The sequence below is a fragment of the Phascolarctos cinereus genome, unplaced genomic scaffold, assembly GCF_003287225.1.
Source record: "Phascolarctos cinereus isolate Bilbo 61053 unplaced genomic scaffold, phaCin_HiC Scaffold_7;HRSCAF=346, whole genome shotgun sequence".
Lineage (NCBI taxonomy): Eukaryota > Metazoa > Chordata > Mammalia > Diprotodontia > Phascolarctidae > Phascolarctos > Phascolarctos cinereus.
The window spans coordinates 53,285,324-53,299,562 of NW_027556180.1; the positions used below are offsets into that span (position 1 = coordinate 53,285,324).

At 40.4% G+C, this 14,239-nt stretch overlaps 1 protein-coding gene and 1 long non-coding RNA gene across 4 annotated transcripts in view; one reads left to right on the forward strand and one right to left on the reverse strand.

The window, feature by feature from the left end:
- Nucleotides 1-14,239, forward strand: part of SLC9A9 (solute carrier family 9 member A9) — a 745,308-nt gene that overhangs the window by 728,321 nt on the left and 2,748 nt on the right. Inside the window, exon 15 of the mRNA XM_078147547.1 lies at nt 13,343-13,448. Within this exon, the coding sequence (XP_078003673.1) occupies nt 13,343-13,448 (106 nt within the window). The remainder of the gene's footprint in view (nt 1-13,342; nt 13,449-14,239) is intronic.
- The window catches only part of LOC110197213 (uncharacterized), an 81,721-nt gene that overhangs the window by 35,110 nt on the left and 32,372 nt on the right, over nt 1-14,239 (reverse strand). For 2 of the 3 annotated variants that reach the window (XR_013483387.1, XR_013483385.1), the window contains one exon: nt 12,025-12,260. The exons of the other annotated variant lie outside the window; for it this stretch is intronic. This is a non-coding gene — a long non-coding RNA (uncharacterized LOC110197213). Of the gene's footprint in view, nt 1-12,024; nt 12,261-14,239 lie in introns of those variants that run through there. 3 annotated transcript variants of the gene reach the window in all.

Here is a 14,239-nt window from a genome sequence, read left to right on the forward strand (position 1 = left end):
CAGGTCCCTCATCATGTAAATGGTCCAGGATTGAAATGTTATTATTAAATCATTGTTACAGTAATAAAATGATCACCCAGTGCCAATCTTCGTACCAGCAAGCAGGGCATTGCTCCAAAAATAGGCAGAAACCTTCTGAGAGAAATACAGAAATATCCTTCCCCAGCTTTGCTTTTTACAAGCCAGCCAGAGCAATACAACATACCGCACAGTATGGGTGGGCAGGCATTGAGATTTTGTCTGGGGATTTTCAGCGACTCCAAGAACATCCTGAAATGATTCAGGCTGAAGAAAACAAGGGACAATTTTCCAGAAACTGCAAAGCTATTGCAATCCCACAAGAACTGTCCAGCACAATCCTAAAGCAACTCAAGGGGCAGTAGCCCCATTTAACAGATTGAAAAAGCAAGGCCCAAAGAGATGGAGAGCCTTGGCCCTGACCTAAAAATGCATAGACTCCATCAGTCCCTGGTGCTCAAAAGCTTTTTCTTTACGTATTAGTCTTGTATTCCCTATTTGCCATTCCTCCCCACTAAGAAAGCAGTGAAAGTAGTCTATATGACTGGCACGTCAAAATCGTCATCTTAGTGCCCTGATGCACAAAGTACAGAATGGAATCCACAAGGGAGGAGCTACAAGCCCTTGAGTCTAGGAATGGACAGTAAGGTATAAACCTGACATTGTATGTGATTATAGGCAAAGTAGAATGCAACGCAGAAGAGATGTCCTTCCAAATTCCCTACGAATAGAACATTTGTTTACATTTGGACTGGGATCCATTTGGGAGAGGGGTAGAAGGGTCTGGGGGGATGGGTAGAAGTTAATGAAATAATTCTGATGTAATGCAAAGAACACTGTGCTGGCAATGAACAGACACTTGAATTCAAATCCTTCCTCCAGCACTTCATAGCAGTGTGGCCAAAGGCAAGTAAGTGAGCCTCACTTAGGCTATTTCTTCATCTGTAAAAATATGAGTAATCATACTTGTAGCTCCCCACAAGTAGTTGTGAGAATCAAATCAGGTAATGCGCTTTTAAAACCTTTAAGTTCCAAGTAATTGCCAGTTATGATCACGATCCAATAATAATGATGTCTTCCCAGCCCCATACAGGAATATAATAATCAGCAACAACAGTAATAGTAATAGACTATACAAAGTATTATAAATTTTCTGAAGTACTTTTACATAGAGCATCTCATTTGACCCTCACAATAGCTCTGTAAGGTAGATACTATACTATTATGATTCCTATCATATAGAGGAGGAAAATAAGGCTAAGTGATTTGGCCAGGCCCACAAAGCTAGTTTGTGTCCCTACCTAGGCAGAATTTGAACCCAGGTCTACATAATTCCGAGTCCAGCACTCGAATCACACTTCCATATTCTAAACCCAAGAGTGCTCAGGGTAGCCTTCAGCTGCCATTTTGGTCTAAGTGGTTGTTGGGATGCCCCAATACATCCCAAAGTGGAAAATGAAATACTGAATCATTGTGTACCTGATTGGATGGAGAAGAAGTGGGAATTTCCTCCACCCCAAAATGGAGGCCGTTGCTTCAGAACAATCTGGTACTACTGTTCCTCAGAATCTTAACCCTTAACCCAGACAAGCTGTAGACATCCAGCTAGAGACAGGGTAACATATTGTGAAAACCATCCCAACTAGCTATAGAAATGTGGGCCTCCACTGCAGTTAGACAGATATCAGACAACCCAAAAGCAAGACTGAAATCTACTGCTGACAGCTTCCCCTTTTCTGCAGTATTTTACCTTTTGGATGAATTAAGATTTCCAGAAAACAAGTGGATTAGTGATCTTGAAAGCAGCGTTTCCATGGAAATTATCTGATAGATATAAAGGCAGACCTACTAAACCTTTTTATTTTTTTCAGACTCATTCATTTAGTGAGCATTTTTTATAAAGCTATTCTACGGGCAGGCACTGTGCCAGACAACAGGGAAGAGAGGAGGATAAATAGGATAAAACATGGTCCCTGCCCTCAGGGAGCTCAAAAGCCAGGAGGGGAAGATAAAACAAACACAGTAACCGGAAGGAAAGCCAACTCAAGTGTTCTGAAAGGGGGAGATTACCATCCGGTGAGGGAGGGGAAGCTTTCTGGGAAAGGTGTCCTTGGAGCTGACCTTGAAGGATGGCGTAATTTTCATTTTGTCTTAGTATCTTAAACACCTAGCACATACATGATGAATAAATGCTAGCTGGGCTGAAGTGGAAGGGATTGAGTAGGACTTGATAGGCAGAGTTAGGGGAGAGGAAGGAAGAAAAAGCCAAACCCATAACCACCAAAAAATATGGTCAATTTCTCTTTGCCACACTCTCTCCCATTGTGACAAGAGCACTTTGTAACCAGGATGTAGCTTTAAAATATTCACTTAAATGAAAGTGACTGTAAACGGTATAATATTCAAGGAGGCTTAGTTAAAGTACTGTGCAAAGCTATAGAGAAGAGGTTAACTCTGGCTCCAGAATGTGTACCCCTCAAACAACATTTCACCATGAAATGCAATCCTGTCCTGAATAACCTAAAACCACCTTATGTAGAGAAAAAGAATCAGGTTTGGAGTCAGATTTGGTTTTGAATGCCAGATCTATTACTTAACACCACAGTGACCCTGGACAGGTCATTACCTTTTGGGAACCTCAGTTTCCTCATCTGTGATATAGGGGAAAATAGGCTTAGACTAGAGGATTTGTAAGATCTCTACCAGCTCCATAGCCTATTATCCAGTCTCTGTATAAGGAACAGCCCAAGATGGGGATGAGAGCATGAGAGTCAGAAGACCCAAGTACTTGTCTCACCTTCTTTCACTAACTCACTGGGTGACTTTGAGCAAGTCACCTCTAGGGGGCCTCAGTCTCCTTATCTGTAAAATGAAAGTGTTGAGACTGTGTGACCTCTAACATTTTGTGATTCTCTGAAGATTGGGCACTTTTTGTCTTCCACAGTAGAATAGCAGTCCAAGGGAAACTATGCTTTATGTGCATATCTGTGTTTTATGTCTGTCGTGCGAATACAGAAACCTTTCAGGTAGAGGAGAGGAATCTGGAGACCTTGGCTTTTACAGAGGGCGCCATATTGTAGTGGTGACCAAAGGGAAGTGTTCCTATCACGCACAGAAATCTCAAAGCTGTGAATTCTTGTCCCTAGCAATGTGGAGGTCCAGGTTCTAGGCACCAGGGTCGTAGTTACTGGTGCCGCTGCGGCTGCTGCTGTCCATGGTGGTGGTATTACTGCTGCTGGTGTAAGCACGTCTGGAATGGTGTTAACTGCATGTGGTCTTCTCTTAACTGTAACGGAAGGCTTTGGACAATGTGACTCTTTAGAAATGCCACCTAAGGGACCTCAAGCCTCAAGCAAGCTCTGTCTCAGGATCTCTAGTGGAATAGTTCCCCGGAGATCTCTATAGTCCTCTGGGCTTATAGTATTTCCCTAGATGGGCACACTCAAGCACACACACACACACACACACACACACACACACACACAACTCAAGGGAAAAGGAGGTGCTGGGAGTGCTCTTCCTCATCACTCACCAGCTGTCTCTCCTCTGGTGAATGACTCACCACCCTTTCTAAGCCTGTTGCTGTTTGAAGTTCTCTCTGCCCTCCCTGTGCTCAAGTTTGATTTAGTTTAAATGAAGCTTCTCAGTTGCTTTCTAAGGGATCATCATGCTTTCTTCATCCAATGCTCCTTCTTTCCACAGCACCACCTCAATCTGCACTGAGATAAGCAGGCTTTCAATTTAGCTTTACATTTGAGCACCCACCTCTTTAGGTATTTTCATGGCCACTCTCATATGACAGAAAAAAAACAGTGTAGTTAGAGTTTTATGATTTATAAACTGCTTTTTCCTGAAAAAAGAAAAATGTAAGATAGGTTGTGCAGATATTATCCCCATTTTACTGATGAGGAAACTGAGGCCAAAGGAATGAAAGGACTTGGCCCTGGTCACTCAGCTAGCAAGCATCAGAAAAAGCCAAAATCGATATACTATCCCCTTCATTCAAAAGCCTGGGATATGTGGGCAGTTTATTAATCTGGCCCAATGTGTGAATTCATACAATTCATACTTCCCCAGAAAAGCTTGAATTTCTACAGTATTAGATCTAGGGACTGAGATCCATCTGTCTCCTCATCAAATAAGATGGAAGAACTTGGCAGAGATGGTTCCATCAAAGAGACAGCAGCAGGTCTGTAAAATATTGCTCTGAGTTTTAGGACTGGAGCCTGGGAAATGAATGTATTTATCACAAAGTATCCCACCTAGCATATACAGTGTGAACTATGCACAAGGCCAGAGGCTTAATTACCTTGTTTGCATGTACTAGTATATTAATAAATTCGTGTTGAATGAACGCCTTAAGTGAATGAATGAAAGGATAGATGAGTGGGTGGGTGGATGGATGGATGAATGGATGAATGGATGGATGGATGGATGAATTGATGGATGGATGATTCTCACTAGATTTTCCATCAACTTCTTTTAGTGCGTGAAGAGAAAGGAAATGAAGTGATGACATGGGTAAGAGAGAAGACTCCCAGCAAATGGACATTTCAAGGGATTTATAAGATGTTAAAGCTGAGAGTAACCTAAGAGATCACTCCTCCCCTTCCAAACTCTTCCCTTTACAGAGAGAAAACTGAGGCTTAGACAAGTGAGAAGACTTATCCAGGATCCCATTGGCATCTCACTAATGATGGGTGCAGAAGTAGAACCCAGATACCCTGACTGTTGTCTGTTGTTCTTTCCATCATGACACAGGATTCAGCTTAAGGCTTCCATTTTAGAGCTGGTTGGGATTTCTCTATGTAAGTTTCTCATATAGGAAACTGTCCCAGAGGGAGACATTCCACTCAGTTGTACTGTCTTTGTTTTCATACAAGCAGAATTTGGAATGTCGATCAATTGTCTTTCATAGAAACGCAGAAGTTGGACTCTGGAAAGCATTTCTGCCTCCATCTCCATTCCCCAAGCCAGGCTGAATCTTACACTTTTTCAAGACTAGTAGAAAAGCCACTGATATTTTTCCCCTGACACCATCTTTAATTTTATTCCTGTGTGTATTTCCCAAGCTGAGAGATAAAGGAAGAGGAAGGAGTAAAGCTACAAGAAGGCACCCCAGTTGGAGACTTCCCCCTCCCTAACCAAAGATGTAATTGAATCTAATGAGAAAAACATTTATATTGCAAGTTTGTAGTTTTGTTTCGAGGTCAAAAGCATTTTTATTTCAATTTTGGCAGGAATCCTTAGGGGCCCACTATTTCCGATTCTCCCCAATTCAGTTCACATTTAATTCAACAAATATTTATCTACCTACTATGTGCCAGGTAATGTTTGGTGCTGGTTTGGGTTGTTTTTGTTTAGTTGTTTCAGTCATGCTCAACTCTTTGTGACCCCATTTAGGATTTTCTTGGCAAAGACACAGGAGGGGCAGCTAGGTGGTGCAGTAGATAGAGCACCAGCCTTGAAGTCAGGAGGACCCGAGTTCAAATCCAGCCTCAGACCAAACACTTGATACATACTAGCTGTGTGACCCTGGGCAAGTCACTGAACCCCAATTGCCTAAAAAAAAAAAAAAAGACACAGGAGTAATTTGCCATTTCCTTCTCATTTTATGGAAGAGGAAACTGAGGCAAACAGGGTTAAGTGACTTACCCAGAGTCACGCAGCTGGTAATAAATGACTAAGGCCAAATTTGAACTCAGATCTTCCTGACTCTAGGCCCAGAGCTCTATCCACTGCACCACCTAGCTGCCCTTGGGGCTCGGACTACAAAGGCAAAAATGAAACAGTTCCTGCCCTCAAGGAGCTTACATTCCACTGGGAGGGATGTAACAGTCACAAGTAAGTGATAGCAAGGAAGGAGTACTAATAATTGGCAAGATTAACAATGGCATCATATACAAGGAGCCACCTGACTTGCGCTTTAAAAGAAACTTGGGATTCTCCAAGGCACAAATGAAGAGGGGGGATACTGCAGAAATGGGGACCACTTCTTCAAAGGCAAAGAAGAAATGAGGTAGAATGTCTTGCATGGAGAAGAGCTAGCAGGAGAGTTTGACTAGAACAGAAAGACTGGAAAGGAGAGTAATCTGAAAAAGGACTGGAAAAAGTAGGTGGGGGACACATTAGAGAAAATTTGATATGTCAGGCTGAGGCATTCATATTTTAACCCAGAGGTAATACAGAGTCACTGAGGATTTTTGAAGGAAGTGGGGATGTCCTTTAGCAATATCAGTTTGACGGCTATGTAGAGGATAGAGATTGTGGAAGTAGAATCAACAAAACTTGGAATCTGATTGGAGATGGGCATGAGGAAGAGGACGGAGTGAATGATGACTCTAAGGTTGTGAACCTGGGCAACTGAAAGGGTGGTGGTTCCTCAACAGAGAAATGGAGATGTTTGAAGTAAGATTTGTGTTACAGGAAGATAACATGAGTTCCATTTTGCACACATTGAATTTGAGATGTATTATTATGTGTGTTAATAAATTCATGTTGAATGAATGCCTGAATGAAGGAATGAATAAAAGAATAGATGGATGGAATGATGATGGCTATGGAATATCCAGATGTCTAGCAAGCAGTTGAGAATGCAAGACTATAGTTCAAAGAGGGAGATGAGGAATGGATGTAGAGATTTGGTGATCATATATTACATAGCATTTATATGGCACTTTAAGGTTTGTAAAATGGTTTATATACATTATCTCATTTAATCCTGACAACAACAATAGTAGGTGCTGTTATTATCCCCATTTTACAGATAAGGACACTGAGACTGAGAGAGGTTAAGTGACATTCCAAGAGTGACACAACTAATAAGTATAAGAAACAGGATTTAAGCTTAAGTTTTCCTCATCTCAAATCCAATTTTCTGTCCACCTAACTTCCTTTATGCTTAATAACTGAACCCAAAAGGGAGAAAAGTTGAGAAAGAAGAAGGCCCTGGAGAGACCCTTGGAAGACCGTCAAACTCCAAGGGTGAGAGATGTATCAGAAGTAGGAGGAGAACCAGGACGGTAAATTTGATGGAAAGTAAGAAAGGGTGGCCAGGAAGTTCAAAAGTGTTGCAAACATCTGAGAAGTCATATATAAAGAATCCTGAGAAAGTTCATGAGATTTAAAAGTTAAGAAAGTGTTGGTGACCTTTAGTGAGCTGCTTCAGTTGAGTGGTGAGATTGTAAGAGACTGAGAAGTAGCTGAGTGGTGAGGAAATAGGATTGCATATGAATTCTTTCTAGGAGTCTGGCTTTGAAAAGGAGATGATATGGAAGGTAAACGCTTGAGTAAATGCCAGGGTCAAGTGAGGGTGTTTGTTTAAAGATGGGAGAGTTGAGCAGATGTCTAGGGATAACTGAGTGTTGAGGCCAGTGAGAAGCAAGAGGGTAGACCTATTGCACTTCCTGGCCATCCCTTCAGGGTGTATGAGAGAATGAGCAGGTAGTACTAGGGGGAAAAAAGCGTCCAGAAGTGTATCTCTATCTAGTAACCAATATTCTTTGAGCATGGTCCTCCCACCAGCTACACAGCTACGTACCCATTGTCATCACAACCTCACATCTTCAATCTGATCTACACAAAATGTGGCCAAAGACTGGCTGATATCCCCAGCTATGGAGTTCTACTAAACCACTAGTCAATCAAACTTTTCAAAAAAAAGGAAAAGAAGTCGGTTTGGCTTGACGTGTTAGTTCCTGCTGTTCATTGTTTCTCTAAGTACTCACAAATCGTCTAATAATACGTTATAGAATTTTGTCAGGAATCAATTTCAAAACTTGCCCATGTTTGGGGGGACCTTTTTTTTTTTACCTTTCCTGAAATTGATATATAATACAAGATTTGCCTACCTCTGGTCTTCTAGCATCTTTCTTATTTTTCATGATTTTTCAAAGATTTTCAACAATGGTTTGACACACACATCTACAAGTTCTTTCAGTCCTGTGGAATGTAATTCATATGAGTGCATAGATTTGAATTCACTTACATTAACTAGGAGCTCTCTTATTCTTTCCTCATCTGTCCCAGGTTTCGATTCCCTCTCAGCTGTAGTCATTCCACCTTTTTTCAGTTTGAAAATCCTGCTCCTTTAAGGGAAAACTGAAGCAAACAGCTGAGTAGTTCTATTTTCTTTCCAATAATAATATTAAACCAGTTGACTCACGCAGTGCATTTACCTTTCATTGTTAATCTCCTTGATCTATTTTGGATCAAGTCTTTAATATACTCTGGAAACCACAAGCAAGTCCCTTCATCTCTCTCCACCTCAGTTTGCTCATCTGTAAAATGGGGATAATAATACTTTGTACTTCACATTATTGTCATGAGCACCACATGAGATATGGAAATACTTTGTAAGGAGCTATAAAAATATAAGCCAGGTATTACTTTATGTCTTAATTGCTGTCTTCCTCCACATCGCATCCATTTTTATAGATTTATCTGAGCATTTTTCTTCCTTCTCAAATTTCAATTTAAAGTTTTCATGATTAGTTCAACCAGCTTCCTGCCAAATACATTCTTCCCAGGCCTCATGAGGTGAACTCCTTCCCTTACCAGGAACCCATCATTCTAGAATCTTAAGCCACAGTCCAAAAATTCATCAGTGCCATCTGCACAGCCAGCTGTGCACTTCCCATCTTCCTTTCCCTTCCAAAGGTACAATCTTTAACTAGTAAAAAAAAAAAATGAAAAAATCACTTGTGCTCCCAGGTCCTTCTCTTATCATCCAGGACCTCAGAATAACCAGAGATCTATTCTACCTGAAACAACATTCTTAGCAAGTCATCACAAGCTCTTTGTCACCAAGAAGACTGTGCCTCTTCCTAGTGCCTCTAATCAGGGATCATTCAGCCACTGCTTCATCATCCTGGGACCAAAAGTGAGTTTCCTCTAATATGCTAGCACCTGCTTATTTTGCCATAGAACTTAGATGCTTCTATTTCTTCAGAAATCCAGGCTCACCTTTTATCAGAATCAATTACATAGCTCCAGCAGCTCTGAGTTTATTTCTTTTTTTTTATTATGACACATTCTTCAACTCACCAGTCTCTATACTGGTTTTGGTTTCCTTCATTTTCCCCAGAACATAGTTTCCTCCTTGGCTTCCCTCTTGGATTATTTCCTCCATATTATCTAGAAACTCTTTATTCTTTTTAATAAGGTAGAGTATATAGAGGCATTCCTCAAGCCTGTCTCCTTCTTCGAAAACAGGAAGATCAGCTCACATATAGAGCCCACAGAATAAGGTTATGCTTAAGACAGGAAGAAAAATGTAGTATAAACCTTCCAGGTCATTCAATTTCTATACTTTCTGGATCTCAAGTGGGAATACAGACCTCTGTGCCCTCTCACTATCACCATTCCCTCAAAAAACAAGCCAAAAAATCCATCATGAAAAAATGCTATAGCCAACAGCCTGTCTCCCAAAAATCACCTAGTCCTATGGGAAAACCCAGGTTCAAATCTTACCTCTGAGACACAGTGGCTGTGAGACCTCTGGACAAACTGATGAACCTTTCAATGCCCTAGGCTAAAACTATAGGACACAAAGAAGGTGCCTACCTGTATTACTAGAGGAAGTTTTCTATACCTATAAAACCCCAGGTCTAGTCCCTAGACCTACAGGGAACACAACTTTTAAACTAACTCATCTGCTCCACAGTTGCTTTTTGCTTCTGTTGTTCAAGTTATTTTCAGTTGTGTCTGCCTCTTCGTGACTCCATTTGGGTTTCTCTCGGCAAAGATACTGGAGTGGTTTGCCATTTCCTTATCCAGTTCATTTTATGGATGAGGAACTGAGGCAAACAGGGGTATGTGACTTGCCCACAGTGACACAACCCATAAGCTGTGTCTGAGGTTAGATGAGTCTTCCTGACTTCAGGCCAGGCACTCTATTCACTGCACCACTTTTTACAGCTAAGCATCTCAGTTGTTAACAATCAACACTGGTTTGTTCAGTTGGGTGTCAGGCAGTCTCCTCAAGAACTCTTGACCAAAAACTCTTTCAATCACTCCTTCCCCTCCCTGTGATTTTTCAATGGTGCTCTTATTCAAAACCTACCTTCATCACTCACTGCTTTCCTGAATCTGAAACTTCATCATAGGCCTAAACTACTTGCCTCCCTTTTCCTTCACTCTTAGCCATGAATGCCATCTTTCTTCTCTGATTTAAATAGTTCTCAAAACTCCAATGCTTAAAAATCTACAGAAAAGGTTACTCAGAGAAAAATCAGTTCCTTGCATTTGAATGGAATTTTCATGACTGGTCTTCTTGACCTGCTTCCAATCATGCACTTACCCTCCCCCATCCTCCTCCTTTAAAATGCATTTAGCCTTGGTATTTTTACATCAATATTTTCACTAGTCCTTCCACCAATGTAGATTATGAGCCCCTGGTGCATGGTCTGTGTGAGTTAGTGTGACTGAGAAAATTCATCACCCAGTAACCTCTCCCAAATTGGCAAGCTGGTTCTTGGGGATGTATAGTCCATCACTAGGTCTTCACCCTTGAACTATGTATAATGTAAATACTTTTAAAGTTCATTCAGCTGTTGGTGCAACATTCTCTTGTATCTGCCGATAGCTCCTGATGTGTATGCCTACCTCTGATGGCAAGCTAAAGAGCACCAGCCTGGCCTGGGTTCAATTCTTGGCCATGAGCCTATCTTTATGACCTTGAGCTAACTTCTACATCTGTGAACCTCTGTTTCTTTGTCTATAAAATGAGGGGGTTGGACTATATGACCCCTGAGATCCCTTCCAGACCTAAAATAGATGATATTGTAATTCTAGGTGGTAGGAAGTTGGTTCTCTGGTTTCCTTTATGTAACACCTGGTGTGCAATCTTGTACAACCAAGTGCTGGAATTATTCTTGATGATGGTGGTAAGGGCAAATGGCACAGAGACCTAAGGGAACCTCTAGATTATTTGCAATCATTACATCTCTCGATCTAAGTTCCTTCATTCATAAATGGAAGCTAATCACATTCTGTAATGAAAATTAATGGAAATTCATTAAGGATTTTCAGCTTTGTAGATATACTTGCCAGGTAATAATGGAAACTCAGAGAATTTGCAATCCTTCTTATTGACCCTTAGTGTCAACCTTTGAGTTGGTCCTAATTTTGATTCAATTCAACAAACACTTATTAAGTACTTCCTCTGTGCAAGATACTGTTCTAGGTGTTGGGAATAGAAATACTTTTTTTTTAAAAGTCATTTATTGAGGCAGTATGATATAGCAGAATAAAGAGATCTGGCTTCAGTCCCAGCTCTCTCATTAACTCCATGACCTTATACAAGTGAGCTTCCTTCTCTGGACCTCAGTTTACTCATAAAATGAGGGATCTGGATTGATTGATTCCTTAGGTCCCTTCTAACCCTAATACTCTAGGGTTCTCTTTCTCTTAAAAAAAATGCATGAGATGTTTTTTAAAGAATACTCTCAGTAGAATGATATCCCCAGCACCTAGAACTGTGTCTTGAACATAGGAGCTTAAATAAATGTTTGTTGAATCAGATTGGGTTGTGGCCCTCGGAGATTCATTAAACATTTTCTTTGCCCCTCTTCTCTCTCAGGCACAAGTTTGCATAGGTGAGGCTCCTCCTGCTTTGAGACTTTTCTATGAGAAAATAACTTTCAGCCAGAGTGAGATCCCAGATACTTCTAGGCTCCATATGAACCTCCTCTGTGCCCATTACCAGGAAGCCTCTCACCACTACTGCTCCTTCTGTAGGACAGCCACTCCAGACCAGAGGAATGTGGAATGAGAATGAGAATCTAGCATTGTCCAGCAGCAAGGTAGGCAGGGTGAGATAGGGAAAAGGTAGCTACAGATCAGCCCATCCATGGGAGACATGGGAGACAATGTAGATGGAACAGCAAGAGGAGCCACCATGGATTAAATGCTTTCTCTTCCCCTTTCTTCATTTATCAGACCTAGTCAAGAAGCCAATGAGGTGGAATATTCCCCAAACAGAGCAAATAGCATAAAGCTTAAAACCTAGTTTCTTTTTTTAAATTTATTTTTTTTGTTACATTTTAAGTTCCAAACTGTCTCCCTCTCTCTTCATGCCAAGTCTTTCCATGTTTTTCTAATTGTGAAACACTTTCACTACTTTGCTCTCAGCAAAGGCGAAGTCAGCCACAGAGATTCTCAGGTGGATTGTTATTGATAGATTAGAGCAAAACATAATGTCTCTCCGTAAGCAGGTTTTTCTTTGAACTTGATAGAGCACTCTGGAACATAAAGACAGGACAGACAGGTGTTAGACAATAGGATAAGTCTGTTACCAGGTTATTTGCATAATTTTAGATAGAGATGCATTGAGGTATGAAGTATATGAAGTATAAAGTGAATATGTTGAATGGTGCAAACAAAGTAGTTTGGAGAAACAACTTATGTTCACTCCCCAGCTATGAAATTATTCAATATTTCATGAAATATTTCTGCCTCTGCATGACTATAGAGTAAGGCCTTGTGTACAGTTTTAAGAAAACATGGGTTATCTACATTATTGTTTAAGGTAGCTCTCTCAAGCAGATAGTATAATTCTTTTATTTTTTATTTTTATTAATTTATGTAATAAAACAAGCATTTCCATAACATAGTACAATAAAAAAGATGATTACACATGAAATTGCAAATCTCCTATGCACAACTTGCTATTCCTTTCAAACATACAACAAAATTATCATGTAATTCTTAGGAAGTGCTTTGCACACAAAAACCTAATTCAAGCATTATTATCCCCTTGTACAGATGAAGGAATGGAGACTTTTAAGAGTCTGATGGGCCCACAGACAGTAAATTGTAGAAGTAGAGAGGAAACTCTGGTCTTTTGATTGCATAATCAGTGTCCTCTTTACTAAGATATTTTTCAATTTCTCTTTGAATACAGTATCCAAATTTATTCACTTTTTTCCTCATGATTATGGAATGCTACCAACAAGGCAGGAGCAAACATCAAGGCAGGAAGGTTTGACCTCAGTTTTTTTTTTTAATTGCAGGGGAAAAGGGTAAATGACTGTGAGCTTTACGATGGCAGAATGAGTGAGTTAATGGGTTTGATGGCTGTGTATAATGCTCATTTCTTTCACTGAAAGCTGGGACTGGTTTTTACCTTTCTTTGCCTCCCCAGCGCTTAGCACAATGCCTGGCACACAGTAGGTGCTTGGTAAATGCTTGTTGATTTGATTTGAATGCAAAGGTTTGGGCTTTGGTTTTTGTTTTTGTTTTGTTTTGTTTTTCTTTATTGTAAATTGAACTAGTGAAATTCCATTGCTGTATTTTGGAAAATACTCCTTAACAGACTGTGCAGATATCTGAAACCAATTTTGACTCATTCTGGCCCACCGCTCACGACCACGTTACCAGAATGGTGTAATCCAATTTCCAAATTGCTGACTAGTCCAAAAGCATATGGGGTGAGTAGATGGTCACACACGACAAACTTGTTGAATATCTGAAGAGACCAAGATCGACAGGCGGGCTGTTATTCCATAGGTAAGGGGAGGTGAAGGGGACTGTCTTTGAGGGGACAGTATGGTGCAGCATTTCTAGCCTCTGTGAAGATATGATGGTAGACTGAGTTTTAATGTTTTTGTAATAATACCAATAATAATTCTACCAACTTTTTAGGCATAAAATGAACTTGGACAGTATGTGAACAAAAAATTATGCTCTCATAAATTGCTGCATTTGGAAATTTTTAATTCAAGGGAGTGGGTGAAATTGCCAAGAACCAATTAGTACAATTAGAAGTAAATCAGATGGTCATGGAATTTAGCCCCAAGGTCATTTCATTTGACCTTTCCAGAATCCATGGCAGGGGAATTTTCAACCTCATTCCTTATTCCAAGGGAACTTACATCTGGGAGAACTCACAATTTCCCAGACTGTCTTGGTTAAGCTAAATTCATTCCATGTTCCTCTATAGTGATTCCCAGCCTTTTTTTAGAGTTCAGACACACTATTTCAGCTTTGTAACTGCCAAGTCCTCTGCATGGCAAATGTCATATATCTTAAAATCAGAGCAAACAGACATTTGTATGTGTGCATAGATAGATATTTAGATAGATTCTGTGATATCCTGAGATGAGGAATCCACGTCAAGATTGTGACACCACCAAGTCCTGCCCCTTTCAGCTTCTTCAGTCCATGGTAAAGAGTCCCTTTCCTGCTAGGGAATACGTTCAGATCTTATGGTTCACTCAAT